Genomic DNA, 18,791 nt, shown 5'->3' on the forward strand with positions numbered 1-18,791 from the left:
TGACACATTTTTATTTTTATTTTTTTTAGAATTAGAGAAAAGTGGAGCCCCAATCTGCCGACTGCCGCTCATAGAGGGACCAAACCTTGTAGTTTTTTTTTGGTAGCAACCTTGTAGTGCTTTTAGCTTCCATTTTGCAATGATGCAATTGGGGAAAAAGAAAAAAAAAGAAAAAGAGAGAGCCTTGTTTTGTAGGTCGTGGCCATTATTGGATGAGGCTTTTTGTAAAGAAGCTTTTTTCCTTTGGGAAAATAATAATAATAATCCCACTCATCTATCTATCCATTGTACTTCTATATTTCATTATCGAATATTGTTGTATTCGTTTACCTCAGCTTTTCCCTCTCAAAATAGTACCGAAGGTTCAAATATGCTTGAGCTCTCCATACAATACTTCAAGCTGTTGATATATTAGCCGCCCGTATGATAGATCAAAAGATATCAAAAAATATTATCATTATCATTGCCATTTACTTCATCCTGTTTAGCGGGCTAAATAGGAAAATTAAAGTTATGAAAACGATAGTTCGAATTTGATATGAAACTTTGGCCTGACCGGGTTCATAATAATGTTGGTAGGACACAATTCTTGATGACTTCAGGATCAATCATCGTGCGATGAAAACGTAACGCCAAGCGAGCCCCATGGCATGCACGTATGCGCACAATATATACTCTCATCTGAAAATTAAAAATAATTAATAAATAAAGACAAATTACCCAGTATTCCGTACGGCCACTCCTCCTTTTGAAACGTGGCATATTTTATGCAGAAGCCGCCGAAAGAACCGGGCGGCTGTCTCTCTCTGTTCGTTCGTGTGGGTGGAGATGATGACGTCACTGCTGGGGTCTTCCCGTCCTTCCCTTCCACTTCTGCACGTGAGGCTGAGCTTCGCGATGTTTCTAACGCCTCATTTGTTTGTGTCATTTGTTAATTACTTGTTTGGATCACGGATTGAAAAAAAAAAAAGTCATTGGAAACTATTATATAAATTTATTTATAATTTTTTTCTAACTGATTCGTCCAGAGTCCTTTTAATCCACGATCCAAAACAAGCATAAGTTTAACAACTATCAAGACACAATCTGAATGTGATGAAATGATTCCTTACGGTACTGTTTAGCTTGTGTTAACGGATAACCTCGACTGCATTCGCACCCTCGTTGGTCCAATAGCCAGAAAGCCAACAACCTCTCTCTCATCTTCTCCTTTTCTTCTGATTATAAAAGGAGGTCAACGAGACTAATAGCAATCAAGAAAGGGGAAACGAATAGATTTAGTTAGCCTTACCCAAAAAAAAAAAAATTTCACTGTTTTTCTTCCCATCCCATTTCATTTGAGAATCCAAATGGAAGGGCTTTTCGGCCCAAAAGGCCCATCACCGATGGCCCTAGATCCATAGCTCCGGTCCATATGCGGCCTCTGAATGGCTTGCCTCCCCCGTCTCCCCGATTCCCAACAAATCCTCAAACAAAGTAAAGCACTTGTTCGTAGCTTTCCCTCCAATTTTGCCTTCCCTAATTATCTTTATTTGAGCCTTCCGCTGGATTCAAACAGTACCATGAAGAAGCCTTAGTTTCCGATTTCGGGCACTTGGTTGTCCTCTTCACGGAGTAAAAAGAGGCGAGAAAACATGTATAGATTACCGGAAGGAGAGAGGAACATAACCATATTAAGCGGGAATGAAGAGGGTGAACGGTCCTTGAGCTCCACGAAACTTCAGCCCGGCAAAGCCAGGACAAAGTCGATCCACCCACCCATCGAGTCTCACTATGTTCTCGCCCCGAGTCAGGAGAAGAAGCAACCTTCATCGATGAGTTCCAGCATGAAGTCGATGCTGACTACCTACCCGCTCAGGCTGAGGGAGTCTATGAAGAAGATCGGGAAGAGCCAGAGCATGAAAGTGGTTCTTGAGGGTGTTCACGAGACCAAGGACGAGCAGTTGGTCGAGTCTTTCAGGGAGCTGCTCTTCCTCGAGGGGCATCTTATCGGGAAGCACAATGACTATCATACGCTCCTAAGGTTAGTTATGATCGATACTTTTGTTGCTTTAGATGGAACCATGGCACATGATCAATTGAACTCTTTCTCTCTTATCTTCATTTTGTTTCCGACACCAGGTTCCTTAGAATGAGGGACTTCGATTTCTCGAAGGCAAAAGAGATGTTTCTTAATTATCTCAAATGGCGAGAGGACTACTGCGTTGATGCTATTCCCAAGGTAATTTCTACAGAGTTTCTAGCTTGGCTCTTGCAATGATCAAATAGTAGTTTCTTCTGTTAGACATGAATATTTACATGGAAATGGTGCAGGAGTTTAAGTTTGAGGAGCAGGCAGAGGTGAAGAAATGTTACCCTCACGGGTTTCACGGAGTCGATAAGTGGGGCAGGCCGGTGTACATCGAACGGGTTGGAATGGTGGATCTCAATGCTCTTTTACAAGTGACCACGATCGAACGGTTTGTGAAGTACCATGTAGCAGAACAAGAAAAGACCCTGAACCTGAGGTACCCTGCATGCTCCATCGCAGCAAAGAGGCACATTGCGTCCACGACAACCATTTTAGATGTCAAGGGAGTGGTGAGACGAGACCAAGACGCTCTCCATATGGTTCTACGACAATTTATCTTTCGGTTAAAAAAAAAAAAATCGACTTTTTGTTTGCGCAGGGAATGTCGAATTTCTCAAAACCTGCAAGGTTTCTGTTCATGGAGATTCAAAAGATCGATAGCAGTTACTATCCGGAGGTACGTCAGCATTATAATTTTCCCATGGTCTCTGCAATGAATAGATGGATGAAGGTTAACGTTCTTCTTTTCACAGACTCTAAATCGACTCTTCATTGTTAATGCGGCATCGGGGTTCAGGATGCTGTGGAGGGCACTGAAGGCATTTCTTGATGCACGAACATTAGCTAAAATTCAAGTACGAATGAGTTTCTTCCAGACATCAATCATATCTAACTATCACTAATTGATAGCAGATTTTCGTATCGTTGTTCTGTCCATTGAAATCCTCAGTTTGATGTTCAGGTGCTAGGCAGTAATTATCACAGTGAACTCCTTGAAGATATTGATCCAAGGTCGCACTTCATCTATACCGCTATTATGCTGGAAACTGCTTCTATCTTTTGCTGCCATGCTTACTTATCGATCCTGCAAATGCAGTAATTTGCCGAGCTTTCTAGGAGGAAACTGCACATGTTCCGATTACGGAGGTTGCCTGTTAAGCGACAAGGGGCCGTGGAATAACCCCGACATCACAGAAATGCTCGAGGTTCCTAAAATATCTGAGCTCTAGCTCTCTCAACAATTACTTTTTTCATGGCTGTAAATATATATGACGAATTCAGGCCATGTCGTTGAGAGAAGAAGAAAATGGCAATGGAGAAGACCTCGGCATGGTTCCGGAAAATAACTCTGGTCCTTCTTCGGTCAGTAAACTAAAGTTGTTTCATCTGGCTCACTTTGTATCGGCAGTTCATTGTTGTTCGAATTCTCATTACTCTTTATCTTCTTTGGAGATCTAATCTGATTCTGTTCATACAGGAAGAAATGATAAAGCACGAATATTTGGAACTTGTTCGGAGAAAGTACGGTGAAAAGTTCCAAGCCTTGGCAGATGCCCTCGGTGATATGAAAACAGTGAGTCGCACTATCACTTGTCTTTCATTGCTAGCTATTAGAGCCGACACCATTGTACGTGGATTCTACTGATCTCGGTATTAATTCTGTTTTTGGCAACAGAAAATCGAAGCTCTGGATGCTGTACTCAAGAATACGAAGACGGTAAGGACAACAAAACACATGCACTGCTTCCCCTCGACGCCACCTTCCGGGTCGAAAACTAATGTTTGAATCTTCTTCTTCTTCCATGTCTCTTCATTCAACCAGGTTCTTGAGGAATTTTCTCAGGAGATGGAAGGCATGAAGTGACCAGTTGGACAAGCGATATTCAATGCCGGCCCACCCTAACCATTCGCCGCCCATTTTAAAGAGTTCGGTCGGGGAGTACCTCTTGCTTCTTTTTCTACACAAGAGGATCAAATGAGAACACACGAAACAAATATGTAGGGTCCTATTCGTAGGGTGGGTGAAATGTACGGTCAAGGATCAAACTTTCAAAATATGATACGGCTGGGAAGAGCAGGCTGTGCCTCGAAACCGATCCATCAACACCTAACTGTAAAATACCCATTGAATCTATACAACTTTGGGCTCATCTGCAACTTTAAAATTTAAGTCGATAAGTGACTGGATCCAAATTTCATATAAGTTTATGGTTTCTTTCTCAATTTTTTCCGTGTGGGACAGCATATCTCAACACTCGTCATCATGTGGCAGCATGTGGTCTAACATGTGTCACGTACCCTTAAATACTCGCCCTCAACAACTGATCACAAGCTGAGCATCATCTTTCGTGTTAGGGCAAGGAGGTACAAACACTAAACTAGCCTCAAACTCCACACTCGCGCCTAACTAGATGTGCATTTTGAGTTATCTCGGAACTAGACCATGCTACTCTTAGGTCTAACTAACATGAGGCGCACTCTTAGCTGTCTCGAAATCGAATCTGGCGTGGTGTGATCCCATATGTGTGCGCGAAAACGTAACTCGCTCTGATATCATATAAAACACCCACTATGCTTACACAAATTTGGACCCATATGTAACTTAAAAATTTAAACTGACAAGTTGTATAACCAAAATTTCATATAAACTTGTTATTTCTTTATCAATTTTTTCGTATGGAAAAATATATTTTTAACACTGACATGTTGTCTTACTGATATCCCAAACAGACATTGACTCTATGGAAAGGGGCATCACATGATAACTTCTCAAATAAGCACACTCTATTCTCTGAAATCAAAGGATTTTTCATTCGATTCTCGTGGGAGCTGGGCTAATGGGCCATTGCCGCTCGGATAAAATAAATCAACTAATTTTAATTAAATAACTCCGTATTTTTTTCTTTTTCTTTTTTTGCTATTTTTGCTGAAAAACAACGAGAGACAGAGAGAGGGAAGAGTTTGGTTCAGTTTTTTCATTTTCTCATCGAGCGAGGGAGCGAGCGATTCCATTTGAAGCGTTCCCCATTTTTGTGAAGAAAGCTTTTCCCCAGCGTTGCTTCCCTTTCTCCTCAAACAATTCCTTCGAATCTCTCTCCGTCTGGTTTTCCCATCCCACGGGGAAGAAGCAGGGAGGAAGCTCATCTGCCGCAGAAGATCTTCGGATCCTCGCCTCGATTTTCCTTCGGAGGAACATTTCCGAGCAGTTTCAGCAATGAGCACGACGGGCGAGCTGCTCAACATCGAGCCTCTGGAGCTGAAATTCCCGTGTAAGTTGCTCCGGATCTGTTCGTGCCACCCTAGGGTTTTCCGCGATTCGATCGCTTCGGTTTTGACGATTTGTTGCCTTGTTTTTGTGCTTGATTTGATTTGGTTAGTCGAGCTGAAGAAGCAGATCTCGTGTTCTCTCCAGCTGTCGAATAAGACGGACAACTATGTAGCTTTCAAGGTAAAATGTTTGTCTATTCCTATTTCCGAGGCACTTTTAATGAATCGAAACTCCGCTGTGTTGATTTGGATTCCTTAGGCGCTCTTTCGTTCCTCAGAAGATATATGTCCGCCTACGCAAGCTTTCTGATATAGTAAAATTCTTAAACTAGAGCTGTGGGATGATTATGAGGATTAGAATTTGGCTGAATCTTTGTTTTAATGTGCCGGAGAGATCGGGTTTGCTCGTTGATTTGTAATATGTAGAGACAGCACAAAGGAAGAGATTGGATTGACTTGTTTCAGATTAATCCTTGCTGATCCTTCTTCTGGATTTAACTCGCTTTCTATGGTCTGTCGAATGATTGCATAGTTGAAATGTTATTTATCTTCAGGTGAAAACAACAAATCCAAAGAAATATTGTGTCCGCCCCAATACGGGAGTTGTGTTGCCTCGGTCAACATGCGATGTTATAGGTATTACTACAACCATTTACAACCTTGTTATTTTTCTCCTTGTAGTTAAGATGTAAAAGAGAGTAGCTTTTCGTGGTGTTGATTGGGTTCGACTTTTAATTGGGAATTATTGTTTCTTCAGTGACCATGCAAGCGCAGAAGGAGGCTCCTCTGGACATGCAATGCAAGGACAAGTTCCTCCTGCAGAGTGTAAAAGCTAGTGATGGTGCTACTGCCAAGGATATTACTGCAGAAATGGTAAGTTTCTTTGCTGCTCTTTTCATTGGTGAGTCATGTTTGATGTGTTGTTTTTCTGAAATTATGGAGTGGCTATGGTGCAGTTCAATAAGGAGGCGGGGAATGTTGTTGAGGAATGCAAGTTGAGAGTGGTCTACGTCGCACCGCCTCAACCTCCTTCTCCAGTGCCAGAAGGTTCGGAAGAAGATTCTTCACCAAGGGGTTCTATATCAGATAATGGCAATGCTAATGGTTCGGATTTAGCTTCCGTAAGTATAGAAAATTAAGTATTTCATTCTTAGATTGCTGGGCCATCATGTATAATGAGCTTGTGTAATTTTGACTGTGAAGCTACTAAGTTGCATCTTTTTCTCCCCTTGGCTGTATAGGTTACAAGATCATTTGTGGAGACTCATGATAAGTCCTCAGAGGTAAAATTTCTCTTTATTTCGTGAGTGTTTATAAATTTTGTAGTTCTATGGTTTTAACATTTTTGCAAAGATTCCTTTCTTTTAGTCCATGTGAAATATGTTCATTTTAAATTGTTCGTACTCCTTGATGGAATGATTCTAGAGTTTTAGACATCATCCTACTTTTGCGTTCTCCCTGTAGCTTGCTTTTGGAAGTCCTTCGTTTTCCTCATCGATTCTTCTCAAATCTTTCATAGTTTCATACCTTAGATTCATAATCTCTCTTAAATCTTGTTAAAGTACTTCTCAAGGAGTTATTTGTTATGACTATTTAACTGTTTGGTTTCATTCTATTCTCATTTCCTTGAATCTTCTTCGTTGTTTTACTTGGTTTTGATTTCCTTGGTAGATTCCGGTTTCGAAGATAAGTTATTAAGTGGATTCTGCTGCCTTGATGGTCTATTCAATATTGAGTTAAGCCTCTCATTTGGAACAAGCATCAGAATACCTTCAAACCACTCTTTGCTCTTAGTCTGCAAATTCTCATTTTTCGATATATCAATGACTTTCTTATTGCTATTGCTAATTAATAATGTCCCAGTGCTGGTTGTTTCAAAGTTGTCATGCCATAGGTCTACGTGTCCCCTTATTTTCGTTACTTTTCATAGACATTATTTGGTTGTCAGCGAGCAATTTTTTGAGGACGAAGATGAAGTTGTAACATCCCATTTTGGGCTATAGAAGTGAAACCATTCACCATATTGTGATGACCTCTGATGAACAAAATGTGTTTGGTGGAAGTTGTGATCTCCGTGATGCTCATCCATTAGAAGTTGAATTTCCTTTATCCAGTCCAGATTGAAGTTTAGGTTGCGTTTGGTTTCATAGTAGGATTTTAAAATTAGATTTTGATTTTGAAAAAAGAGTGGTATAAATGGGGCCCACCCTTTGACTTTGTATGAGTTATGTTGTTTTGTTATGGAAAAAAGTAGTATAAATGGGGCCCACTCTTTGACTTTGTATGAGTTATTTTGTTTTATAGTGGGTAGAGTTAAGTTAGAATTGTGATTCTAAAATAACACCCTAAAACCAAACAGGGCTTTAGCCTCTGAAATAAGAGTTCCCAAACTTGCAATAAAGTCTCATTCACTCAAAATATTCTCAATGTGATATAGAATGAAGTAGCACATTTGCCGATTCTAGTCTGCCCTTTTCCTGATGTAATGAGTACTTAAAGGACATGTTTTCGAATCATTCTCTTTATCTGGATGCGAGTTCATTGCGGGTCATGTGATCTTGGGAAACATATCATCGTTGAAGCATGGTGAGAAAAGTTGGCGATGATTACATTTTCCTCTCTCTCTCTCCTCCCTTTTTGAGAAGAAGTAGCTCTGCCAACTTATTGCTTGCACAATTATTCGTTCTGTAAATAGTTGCACATTTAGTGGTCGATGCTTGATTCGCTAAACTCGTTGATCCAATTGCAGGCCAGAGCTCTTATTTCGAAGTTGACTGATGAGAAAAATAATGCAATTCAACAAAACAACAAGCTTCGGCAAGAACTGGTGAGAAATTCAAATGGGATGTTATTTAACTACATAGGCTACCAGTTCTCCAGTTTTGATGTCCTGTCTTGTGCTTCACCTTGTTTCTCTCACTTTCTGCAACTTGTTCTTTCACATTAAATCAAGTAGGGAGTGATCTTCCTCGTTTTCTTTAGCCTTTAATATCTGTGCCTATTTGACTACTTGGTGTCCAATCTTGTCAGTGACTGATCTGAGAAACAATCATAAAACCCATCCCTTTATTAACACTTCAGATCCTGTTTCTTGCTGACACGGACACAATATATATTTTGAGCAGGAGCTACTTCGACGACAAGGCAACAAGAGCCGTGGAGGTGTCTCACTCATGTTTGTGGTCTTGGTGGGATTGCTTGGCATAATTCTGGGGTACCTCATCAAGAAGACATAACAGGCACGCAACAATTAAATCATTTGCAGCATTTGTTTGCCCCACCAGTTCCAATTTGTCTCCGATCATGAAGTGGAATGAGGATGACAGGAAACAGAAATCATGAACTTGTTGGGGGTTTAGGCAACTTCTTACTGTGGATTTAGCAAAAAATCTGTTAATTGGGACGACCCGCAACTCAGAACTTCTTTTTAAAGTCAGATTCTGCATTAGACATTTGCATTCTTTGTTCTGTTGCATAACTTAAGAGGTTGGTCGTTTTCATTTTTTCCCTCTTTTGTTGTTGCTTGTTTTCGGGATAGTTTCTCAATGTCATGACTAGTAACTGTTAATAAATTGTCCTTTTCTTCTGCTGGTTTGGGGTAGACTTTGGCTGTAACCAACAGTTGCTGAACTAAGACTTCTGTTTCTACGTCTAATGTAGTTGGTTGGTGAAGGCTCACGGGTTCTCATAAGGAACCCGGCTCCTATTCGGGACGTCAGTATGTGAAACTGTACTTGTTAGAGACGAGATTCTACTGAGTAAAAGCTTACAGCAGTGGTCCATTGTACTATATTGCTTGGGTTGCACGTAAAGGATCATGAAGCTGGATGAACGATGTGCAAGTACCGGAGTAAAATTTTAAATGACTCTGTTTCACTTCATCTATTAAATTACATTTAGAAACTACTTGTAAACCTTATTATACGGCACGGCAATGGAAGGATTCGATCTGAATGACAAGTCCTCAAAGCGATAAGATATTATTATTATTATTATTATTATCATCTAATATCTACCCTTATTGTTGGGCAATTAGTAAAGCATGAGAGCGTCGGTGAAATGGTAAACCTACGCGTATTTCATCCTCATGGTGAGCTTAAATGCATTAGATATTCGTGATTGGAAATCCAGTGGAGAGAAAAAAGGAGAATAATAGCAAAATGAACGGCAGGAGGATAAGCGTAGCCGTCCGTGGAACCGTGAAAAAGCCCCCTCCCAATTGGTTCTGGAAGTTTCTCCAGTCTCCGGTTAGATTCTCCACAATGAATTATAACCTCCACGCGTCGAGCTGACTTCACTCGGAAACCCAAGCCCGTCGCAAGCTAAAACTCTCCCTCCCTTCGGAGCCAAACTCAACATCTCACGATTCTCGCCTCAACAAAGTAGAACAACTTCCTGCGAACTCCAGCAGACAATCACGATGGCGTCAACGATGATCGCTCTAAGAAGGGCCGCAGCTTCAGCTCTGTTCGGCAGGATCAGAGCCGGCAGCACCCAGACTCGTTCTATTCCGGCTCTCACCCTTTCTCGCTCCTTCAACACCGAGGCCGAGGGTACCAGCTCCATCAGCGACGACCGTAGCATCATTGATGTCCAGCGCCACCCTGACCGTGCCGCTGTCTCCCGCAGACGAGACCGAGCTCCTAGTTTTTTCTCAGGTAACCTTTGTTTTGTTCTCCTTTTTATTCAGTCTCCCTCCTATATTATCTTGTAGTGTTTCTTACTTCGGAAGTTCACCGCATGTATTGCAGATGCGTTTGATCCCTTCTCACCGACGAGGAGCCTAAGCCAAGTCCTGAACTTCATGGACCAGCTGATGGATGATCCATTTTCCCAGGGCTTCACGGCTGGATCGAGGAGAGGCTGGGATGTCAGGGACGACGATGACACTCTCTACCTCCGGATCGACATGCCGGGACTCGGTAAAGAGGACGTCAAGATCTCGGTCGAGCAGAACACCCTGATAATCAGAGCTGAAGGGGACAGGGAGTCGGACGAAGACGAGGAGAGCGGGCGGAGGTACTCTGGCAGGATCGATCTGCCTCAGAATCTCTATAACATCAACGACATAAGGGCCGAGATGAAGAATGGGGTGTTGAAAGTTTGCGTCCCGAAGGTGAAGGAAGAGGAGAGGAAGGATGTTTTCCAGGTTCAAGTCCAGTGAAAAGACTTCTATTCTATGACTATGTTTCTAAACTGAGTATGATGATGTAAAATCTAGTGATGTTCTACGTGACTTATACGAGAGTCGTAGTAAGAAGCATCGCAGTTTTCATTATTACCCGGGTGAGCTGAGCGCCCAGTGAGGATTCAACTCTTCGAGCAATCTATTCGAGCTCGTAATGGCCTTCGGCTCATCCATCTGCTGCATCTCTGCAAAATAGGCTTATGCCTACTCTCACTCTCACGCCTCTTCACCTTGTAAAAGCTAATCTATTGATAGATGAATCTAAAACTGCCCAGAGGATCTTCTGCAGAAATATGTTCGTCATTGATGAAACTGCAGAACGCGAACCGAATCGAATAATGAAAACTACTAGCAGCAAGAGAAAACCATGAGCGCTGAATTGACAAAACAGATGGAAACGGGATGCAAGCAATTGCCCTGTATTACTAATAAATACCGTCGAATTCTCTAACAGCTTTATTCTCCGAATTCCAACGACGACGGCAGGCTATCAGCTTCAATTCACAATCCTAGCAAAATCAATGTAAGGAAATCCGCCAAACAACCGTAATTGAAGCATCGTGTAGTTAATTTCAATGCCGGAGCTGCAATCGATCCGTCAAAAAGCATCCGAAGAAGGGGGAAAACCTAATTCGGAAGCGCCGCAATCATATTCAGTCATCGTCGTCTCTCCGTTTTGGCTTGCGATAGTTCTCCTCGATGTGCTTGGCCATCACGAGGCCCGTGTCGATGAGCTTCCTGACGTTGGGGACGTTGTAGTTCTGAGCAGCGTAGACGCCGAACGCCGTCCCAAGTAGGAAGGAAAAGGTGCTCCTGATGAAGCCCATCGGCGCTCCCTTCAAACGAGCGGCTGCGGGGAGTGTTCGAAGGGTTTAAGAGAGCGGGGGGAGAGAGAGAGAGAGAGAGATGAATGGTAAGACGATCTGACGCGAGACAGAGTGAGGGGGGAGATGGAGGGAACAGTGAAGGAGGGGAGCTTTTTCTCGTGCTCTGCACGCGTTGCCACTGTCCCCTTCTGCAAGAATGCAGAAGCGACGTCGTCTGATTGGTTTCTTGCGTAATGTCCCAGCGCTCCGGTTTGTTCATGTTTTGGCGGTAGGATTGAAAAATTAAAGTCCTTTTCTATTAAAAAAGTTGATTTTTTTCCCCCAAAATTTTACAATATCACTGATAACATGATATTTCACATTAGCATTTTTTGTCCGTGATGAATGGAATTACTATTACATATAAATTTTTGTATTTTATTTTTAACCTAGATATATTCAATTCTCGATTTATTTGACTAAGGGGTAACGGATAAGTCGCTACTGAACAGTTTAAGGTTCCTTAAGGTTATTTAAGTCGCCTAGATTACTACAAGTGAGGTAACCCAATTTTAGTCGTTAAAACTCGGCTCAAGGGATCCTGTTAGGGAAGTTCGGTCAATGACAAATTGATCCTCCAACATTGGCACTTCATTGCCTAGGGGTTTGACAATTTTAAGTTATTCGAGTTGTATATTGAGCTCACATCCTTGCATCTCGCATTCACATTTGGACCACTCTCAATGTAAATCATGATCGAAATCCCGTATGCGTGTGTGCGGAGAGAATCCAAGTGCAGACTTAGGAGTACGAGGCTAGGGATGGCAATGGTGTTGGTAAAAAAAATCATATTTGCGGATAACCGTACTATTTTTTGCCCCGCATAATCGCACCAAATAATTATGGTGAGGATATGGTTTTTAATTTCAAGAACTTCGGCGACGCGATGCGGATGTGGTTTTGATGATAAAAACCACGGATAAAAACCACACCGCAACTTTATGTTTCTATATTTATAGATTAGACTAATATTTCAACCCATTTTCCAAGCCTAATCTAAATCTCACATGATTTCTTAATCAAATTAATAAAAACTAATAAATGTAGAGGTAGAATACTGATTTATGGATAATTTTTATTTATTAGATTTTTAAATTGTTTATTTCTTTATTTGCTATGTTTTTCTTGATTTCTATTTAATTTAATTTTGCGGTGCGATGTAGTGCGGATAACCACAGTCTTTTGGTGGTGTAGATATGGTTTTTAATTTTCAAAACGGCGGCGAATGTGGTGCGGATATGGTTCGCAGTTTTAGATTGCGGCGTGGTCGCAGTCTGGTCCTTGAGTTGGTACCTCTCCACACATCCGATGGTTACTCGAGCTAAGGTTGGCATCATCAAGCCTAATCCAAAATATGCCCATCTTTCTGTCTCAGGTATTCCTGCTGAGCCTTGAAGTGTCAAGGGGCCTCTTAGACATCCCGGCTGGAGAGATGCCATACTCGACCAACTCCAAGCTCTTCACAAGAACAACACCTGGGAGCTTGTCCCTCGAGCTCCAGAGATGAATGCAGTAGGTTGCAAGTGGGTCTTCAATACTAAGCTTCGCGCAGATGGCACTCGAGATCGTCTTAAAGCCCGACTAGTTGCTAAGGGCTTTCATCAAGAAGAGGGGGTTGATTTCTTTGAATTCAACCCGATCGTCAAACCAGCTACCATTCGAATTGTCCTCACTTTGGCTGTTGTCCGGATTTGGTCCATTCGCCAGCTCGATGTTAAAAACGCTTTCTTGCATGGGAATCTTGATGTGCCCGTGTACATGGAGCAACCTCCAAGCTTTCGTGATGATACACGTCTTGATCATGTTTGCCTCTTGTGTCGTGCTCTCTATGGACTCAAAACAAGAGCCGAGAGCACGGTTCGAGAAGTTTAGTACTTTTCTCACACTATGGCTTTGTATGCAGCTCCGCCGACTCTTCACTTTTTCTCTACCGTCACGATCATCACATTATAATCCTGCTTTTATATGTTGACGACATCGTTGTGACAGGGGATTATGAGTCTTTACTCAATGATCTAATCATATCTCCTGGCACGCATTCTCAATGAAGGATCTTGGCCCGCTACATTACTTCTAGGTGTTGAAGTTGCCCGTGCAACTGCTGGTCTCTTTCTTTCGCAGAAGAAATATGCCCGTGGCATTCTTGATCGTGCATCGATGGGTCAGTACAAGGCTTGCTCTCAAGTAGCCCGTGGCGAAATCAGATGACCAACCTTATTGTGATCCTTCTTACTATCGGAGGATTGTTGGTGCTTTGCAATATCTAACGCTTACTAGGCCGAACATCTCTTATTCGGTCAATGTAGTTTGTCAACGGATGCGTTCTCCGACAATGGCAGACTTTCAGCGTGACAAACGTATTTTTCGTTACAATTCGGGGTTCTTTGGATGTTGGACTCAGTATACTTTCATCGAGTAGCCTCAATCTTCATGCATTTGCTGATGCTGACTGGGCTGGATGCAAGGAGACACGGCGTTCCACTACGGGTTTCTGTGTCTTCCATGGGGCTAATTGTGTTTCTTGGGGAGCAAAGAAGCAACAAACTGTTGCACGGTCCACAGCTGAGGCTGAGTATCGGGCTCTCGCGTTGCTGTGGTTGAGCTCACGTGGATTTCTTACATATTTCGGGATCTTGGTGTCTATCAGCAGCAACCATCCCTATTATTCACAGATAATATTTCTGCTCTTCATTTGAGATCCAATCCCATCTTTCATGTTCGGACTAAACACGGGGAGATAGATTATCATTTTGTCTGAGAGAAAGTTGCTCTAGGCTCTATTGTCATGAAGTTTGTCCTGAGTTCACTACAAGTTGCGGACATTTTCACTAAGCCTTTGGCTCGTGCCAGCTTTCTGGACCTTCAAACCAAACTCGGTCTATGGGCGAGTGTGAGGGAAATAAATCATGAAGATACACCGAGTCAAGAAGGCATATCATCTTCGAATTCCTCTCCACCAAATCCCAACTAATTAGAGAAATATTATTATGAAGATATGATTGTTATAATAGCTTGATACCTTCCCATTGTATAGCACTGTATACTCAATATATGTATATGTGAACATACACTAATGATGTTAGTGAAAACATTCTTCAAAATATCTCTGCCTTCTATCGTTCTCTGTATAGTGTTATTTTGTGAATGAATTTCCAAAATTAAATTAGCAAAACACGTGGCTGGTCCTAGTGCTGACATGGCAAAGTGCAAAGTGCCCGTTTCACATGGACATTATGCCACGTGGCAACCCCGGCCACGGCGACTATGGGTTCGCAAGACCATTTGTGTCCCAAATTGGACGGTCTCGCCATGCGACCATGTCTCCCCCAATACTCATCTCTTCTAATCAATGTGGGGCCCCTCAGCATTATGTGCGTGACATGTCTCGTCTCATGGTATTTATTGTTCCAATTACCATAGACAAACACGCTGAAAAATCTTCCATTGGCACATGGAGATCCACCCAGAGCTGCCGTAAACGAATTTTCACATTATATCAGGTGTCGATACCGCTGAATTTCAAGTCTCACAATTTCATTTCTATTTACGATGGTTAATTTCACCTACACTGTTTTGATCTAAAAGAACTTCAATTGCAAGAACAATAATAACAATTGAAGTACTGTTTTTTAAATGTGAAGAGGTCATGCAAGAATTGTATTGATGTAAACATATGCTATACATGTGACTAAATAACAACTATTGGATAAGATGTCAATGCTATAACAAAGGTCAATGGACGGTCGGTCCGAGACTCAAAAATTTTTCGCGCAAAAGTTAGATTCAGTCAATACTATTGTAATTCAGTTTTTTTTTTTTTTGGCTCAGCTACTATAGTAATTCAGCTGAGTGCAATTGTTATTATGGGTGGCAATAAATTGATGAGATAGTCATGTTTTTTCCATAAATGGTGCGACACCTCGTAAAATCTCATTTTGAACCAATTTCTTCACTTTTTATAGCACCTCTTAATTTGTAAGCATTGGAAAATAAGTTTCTCTGCATCCCACGCAGCGTAATTTCTTTTTGTTATTATGTAGCAGCCTGTTTATAATTAATCAAGGCCTTATTAGGAAATGATCAATTGAATATCAGATTTACGATTTTTTTGACAGGTAATAAATTGTATCTGAAAATAAGAAAATGGCCAAAAGAAAAAAGAAAAGGCCAGGAAATTTTTGTTGTCGTTTTAACTGAAAAAACCGCCGTTTCCAACTTCTAGAATTATGGTCAACATCCGTTTCCCACCGCCAACGACCAAATGTGCTAAATGACAATATTTCCGGTCATTGAATTTTCATTATTTTCTATTAAAAGCTCAAGTTAGTAAGTATTGATATCCAAGTATTATATAAATTCATAGTTATTTTTTTATATTTTCAATGTGAGATAAAAATTTTAACATTCACCCTCCAGTGCAACGCATGGTGCTTACATGCTATCACGTGCCCTTAAACACTCGCCCTCAACAACTGAGGTCGAGCCGGACTCATATTCTGTGCTCCGGCGATGGGGTACTAACACAAGGACGCTCTTTTGGATGCTCTCTGTTGTATTAGGGTTGACGTGGTGTTGGTGCTCATGCGCGTATACGCATAACTTGGGCTCTGATATCATATTGAATAAGATGTGGTCTATTTCCGACTACACGTTGTCACGTACCCTTAAATACCCGCTCTCAATAACTGATTTCGAGTCGGGCTCCTCTTCCATGCTCGGGTGAGGGAGGACCTACACAAGGCGCACTCTTGGCTGCTTTCGAACTTATTGGATCTAGCTTGGTGTTGGTGCCCATATGCGCGTGGGCACGCATACTCGTAACCTGGGCTCTGATATCATATTGATTTTCCATTTGGCTTATAAGGGATTGGGTTTATATCCACTTAAAAGCTTAAGCTGATAAGTATTAGTACCCAATTCTCATATAAACCGATGAATTTTGATTATTCTTTTTAATGTGGGATTAATATCCTCAACTCCTCTCAATCTACAAAAATATTTTTTATTGTCGATCAATAACACACATATATCCCATATGCATGTATAACGAGGAAAAACGTAAATTCTTACATTGGACTATAAACTATATATATTATCACTACTCATCTCTGAGGTAAAAGTTTATATATGTAAAACTAAGTTCTAGCTTACAGCATGAAATAATCAATGCGTTAGATTTGTTTAAGTCTGTGTGAAGCTGTTATCTTATTTAAGCGGATCTTGATTGCCTACGCATACCATCAAGCACAATCGGTTCATTCCCAAGTTGCGCGATCCATCAGATACTAGGCTACCATCTCCCAGATATATAGGCGTGGGTCCATATAATTGAATTAAAAGGGTTAAGTGAATTGGGGGGACAAAGGAGAGGCCCCCCAATATCTTGAATTTTGGTTGCATAATATATGTACATAACCCAAACACTTGCATGTTCTCTTAAAGACCACCTTCCATGGTTTGCAAGACCTCGCATTTAATGCCTTCCGCACTACTACACTACAACATATAGCTATATATCATGCATATATATATTGGTCTACATATGACCTTCACACTCATCCCTCCTGCCATAGAACTCCATCGAAAACCTAATAAAAACCCCAGCTAGATTCCCTAAACAGCTTTCTACCTACCTGCAGTTTCTACAACTGCAGAAATAGAAGTTGATCGATCTCGAGTGATCCAATGCCTTCAAACGTTGTTTTTCTTCTCCTCGTCATCCTCTCATGCATGATTTCCATGCATGTTTGCAATGCCCGTCATCTTGGCAGTTTAGGTCTTCATTTCAAAGATCAAAAGCTGCTAAGACGTCATTTGGAGTTACAGACTGAAGTTAACATCGAAGGGGAGGGTCGTGAAAGTTCGTTCAGATTGAAGGTTACAAAACCAAAGGACTCATCGACAGGTTGAACCATTCTGAATACTTTCACCTGACTATACATATGTGTGTGTATATATATATTCAACTTCTATCTTCTTTTTTTTTTGTTACAAAGGATGCACAAGGACTAGTATAATGAAAGCGAAATCCTAAATGACCGATAAAAGAGTACGGGCAGTCTCATTAGATATCGAACCTGTGACATTTAAGTCAACAGGTAAGGGCGTACGTCACTACGCTACACTCTCTTTTGATTATACAACTTCTATCTTTCTTCTACGTGATTTGCATCATATTAAATCTAGTGACCTGAAAAAGAATAAATCGATCAAAAACCTACGCATCCTTTCATGAGTGCATAAGCATCGTTCTGTATTTTTGCAAGTATATTAGTTTCTATAAGAATCCTATGTATATCTCACTAGAGGTAAGCATAAATCTTTTTTTTTTCGGTAGGAATAATTGAGATTATTAGTTCATCTTTGATGAAAGTTTGAGTGTGTGTGTGTATGTATGTGCGTAGTGTACGTACGTACGTACGTATGTATGTGTATACATACGTATGAGAACTGAAAGAATAGACAACAATGTATGTACTTGCATGGACGAATAATATATAGCTCGTGATGATATTAATGGTTTTTGTACCGACTACTGAATGCAATATTGACATGGAGCACATGAATTGTGCAGGAAATGTGGACATTGTGTCTCCCAGCTCTCAGATAAATTCTCAAGCCATTGAATGGAAGGTAAATAATAACTCATCATCCCCCTATCATGGTCCCCCAAAAGGGGAAAAAAAAACTAATATTAACAGCAACGACTCCTTCATATATTTTACAAATGAATATATGCAGGGTTCAGTCCCATCAGTGTACGTTATAACCTACTCATTCGTTGCATTTGATGAAACAGTTAGGCCCATAGTAAGTAGAACCCTTGACCTCTGCAAGTCATGTGGATTGACGAATATTATTCTTGTGCAGGCAAGTAGGAGGCAAGTGAGGGAAGTGACTGAACGGGGATCGAGGGATGGTTCTGCGGATGATAATGCTGTGGATGCTGTGGATGGTGACGTGGTCGAAGATATAGCTGTAATGGATTACGCGCAGCCCCACCGTAAACCCCCCATTCACAACGAGAAACCATAAGACACAATTATATACATATATACATATATATGTATATATTGGCATGAATAATAATCCATGCAACGCATATATATGTGCACATACATATATGTTTTTTACTGTTCCAATTTATCGTTCAGCCATCCCTTTTCCTTTTGGTACTTTTTTAACTTATTTCGGATTTGTACTTTTCTTGGAGTTGTGACATAAAGTTTTCCCATGTAATAATGTTGGATAATAAATTGAGTACATGGCTATGTCCCGCTCCCAGTTTTCTTTAGTTCATCTACGACCCATTTACTCCGTACAGATATGAAGTTAAAAAACAAAACAATCTACCGGGAAAAAAAAGACCAAGCAAATTAAACAGCTGCATGTGTATATA

At 41.1% G+C, this 18,791-nt stretch overlaps 5 protein-coding genes across 5 annotated transcripts; 4 read left to right on the forward strand and 1 right to left on the reverse strand.

Moving 5' to 3' along the window:
- The first annotated feature begins 1,551 nt into the window (after window positions 1–1,551).
- On the forward strand, window positions 1,552–4,241 carry LOC116203219 (phosphatidylinositol/phosphatidylcholine transfer protein SFH11). Its single transcript, XM_031534887.1, has 11 exons — window positions 1,552–2,023; window positions 2,122–2,221; window positions 2,314–2,580; window positions 2,670–2,747; window positions 2,824–2,925; window positions 3,033–3,082; window positions 3,168–3,276; window positions 3,353–3,433; window positions 3,549–3,644; window positions 3,747–3,788; window positions 3,894–4,241. Exons 1-11 carry the CDS (start codon window positions 1,635–1,637, stop codon window positions 3,933–3,935), a joined length of 1,356 nt encoding a protein of 451 aa, XP_031390747.1. The 5' UTR covers window positions 1,552–1,634; the 3' UTR covers window positions 3,936–4,241.
- Window positions 4,242–4,969: 728 nt separating this feature from the next.
- On the forward strand, window positions 4,970–9,327 carry LOC116203918 (vesicle-associated protein 1-2-like). Its single transcript, XM_031535897.1, has 9 exons — window positions 4,970–5,340; window positions 5,449–5,519; window positions 5,893–5,974; window positions 6,096–6,211; window positions 6,295–6,459; window positions 6,580–6,621; window positions 8,088–8,165; window positions 8,464–8,577; window positions 8,999–9,327. The coding sequence occupies exons 1-8, from the start codon at window positions 5,286–5,288 to the stop codon at window positions 8,572–8,574; spliced, it is 720 nt and encodes a 239-aa protein (XP_031391757.1). The 5' UTR covers window positions 4,970–5,285; the 3' UTR covers window positions 8,575–8,577; window positions 8,999–9,327.
- A 187-nt stretch (window positions 9,328–9,514) lies between these two features.
- On the forward strand, window positions 9,515–10,619 carry LOC116203919 (small heat shock protein, chloroplastic). Its single transcript, XM_031535898.1, has 2 exons — window positions 9,515–9,996; window positions 10,090–10,619. The coding sequence occupies exons 1-2, from the start codon at window positions 9,759–9,761 to the stop codon at window positions 10,500–10,502; spliced, it is 651 nt and encodes a 216-aa protein (XP_031391758.1). The 5' UTR covers window positions 9,515–9,758; the 3' UTR covers window positions 10,503–10,619.
- Window positions 10,620–10,882: 263 nt separating this feature from the next.
- LOC116203920 lies at window positions 10,883–11,495 on the reverse strand. Its single transcript, XM_031535899.1, has one exon. It carries the CDS (start codon window positions 11,351–11,353, stop codon window positions 11,180–11,182), a length of 174 nt encoding a protein of 57 aa, XP_031391759.1. The 5' UTR covers window positions 11,354–11,495; the 3' UTR covers window positions 10,883–11,179.
- A 5,468-nt stretch (window positions 11,496–16,963) lies between these two features.
- On the forward strand, window positions 16,964–18,650 carry LOC116205877. The gene is made up of 3 exons (XM_031538570.1): window positions 16,964–17,297; window positions 17,967–18,025; window positions 18,263–18,650. Exons 1-3 carry the CDS (start codon window positions 17,078–17,080, stop codon window positions 18,425–18,427), a joined length of 444 nt encoding a protein of 147 aa, XP_031394430.1. The 5' UTR covers window positions 16,964–17,077; the 3' UTR covers window positions 18,428–18,650.
- Window positions 18,651–18,791: the final 141 nt, after the last annotated feature.

Source organism: Punica granatum, chromosome 4, assembly GCF_007655135.1.
Source record: "Punica granatum isolate Tunisia-2019 chromosome 4, ASM765513v2, whole genome shotgun sequence".
NCBI classification, from domain to species: Eukaryota; Viridiplantae; Streptophyta; class Magnoliopsida; order Myrtales; family Lythraceae; genus Punica; species Punica granatum.

Coding starts and splice junctions, on each gene's coding strand:
- LOC116203219 (XM_031534887.1), top strand. CDS start 1,635: ATGTATAGATTACCGGAAGGAGAGAGGAACATAACCATATTAAGCGGG. Junction 2,926..3,032: donor GAACATTAGCTAAAATTCAA/GTACGAATGAGT, acceptor TTTGATGTTCAG/GTGCTAGGCAGTAATTATCA. Junction 3,277..3,352: donor ACATCACAGAAATGCTCGAG/GTTCCTAAAATA, acceptor TGACGAATTCAG/GCCATGTCGTTGAGAGAAGA.
- LOC116203918 (XM_031535897.1), top strand. CDS start 5,286: ATGAGCACGACGGGCGAGCTGCTCAACATCGAGCCTCTGGAGCTGAAA. Junction 6,460..6,579: donor ATGGTTCGGATTTAGCTTCC/GTAAGTATAGAA, acceptor TTGGCTGTATAG/GTTACAAGATCATTTGTGGA. Junction 8,166..8,463: donor ACAAGCTTCGGCAAGAACTG/GTGAGAAATTCA, acceptor TATTTTGAGCAG/GAGCTACTTCGACGACAAGG.
- LOC116203919 (XM_031535898.1), top strand. CDS start 9,759: ATGGCGTCAACGATGATCGCTCTAAGAAGGGCCGCAGCTTCAGCTCTG. Junction 9,997..10,089: donor AGCTCCTAGTTTTTTCTCAG/GTAACCTTTGTT, acceptor CATGTATTGCAG/ATGCGTTTGATCCCTTCTCA.
- LOC116203920 (XM_031535899.1), bottom strand. CDS start 11,353: ATGGGCTTCATCAGGAGCACCTTTTCCTTCCTACTTGGGACGGCGTTC.
- LOC116205877 (XM_031538570.1), top strand. CDS start 17,078: ATGCCTTCAAACGTTGTTTTTCTTCTCCTCGTCATCCTCTCATGCATG. Junction 17,298..17,966: donor ACCAAAGGACTCATCGACAG/GTTGAACCATTC, acceptor TGAATTGTGCAG/GAAATGTGGACATTGTGTCT. Junction 18,026..18,262: donor CTCAAGCCATTGAATGGAAG/GTAAATAATAAC, acceptor ATTCTTGTGCAG/GCAAGTAGGAGGCAAGTGAG.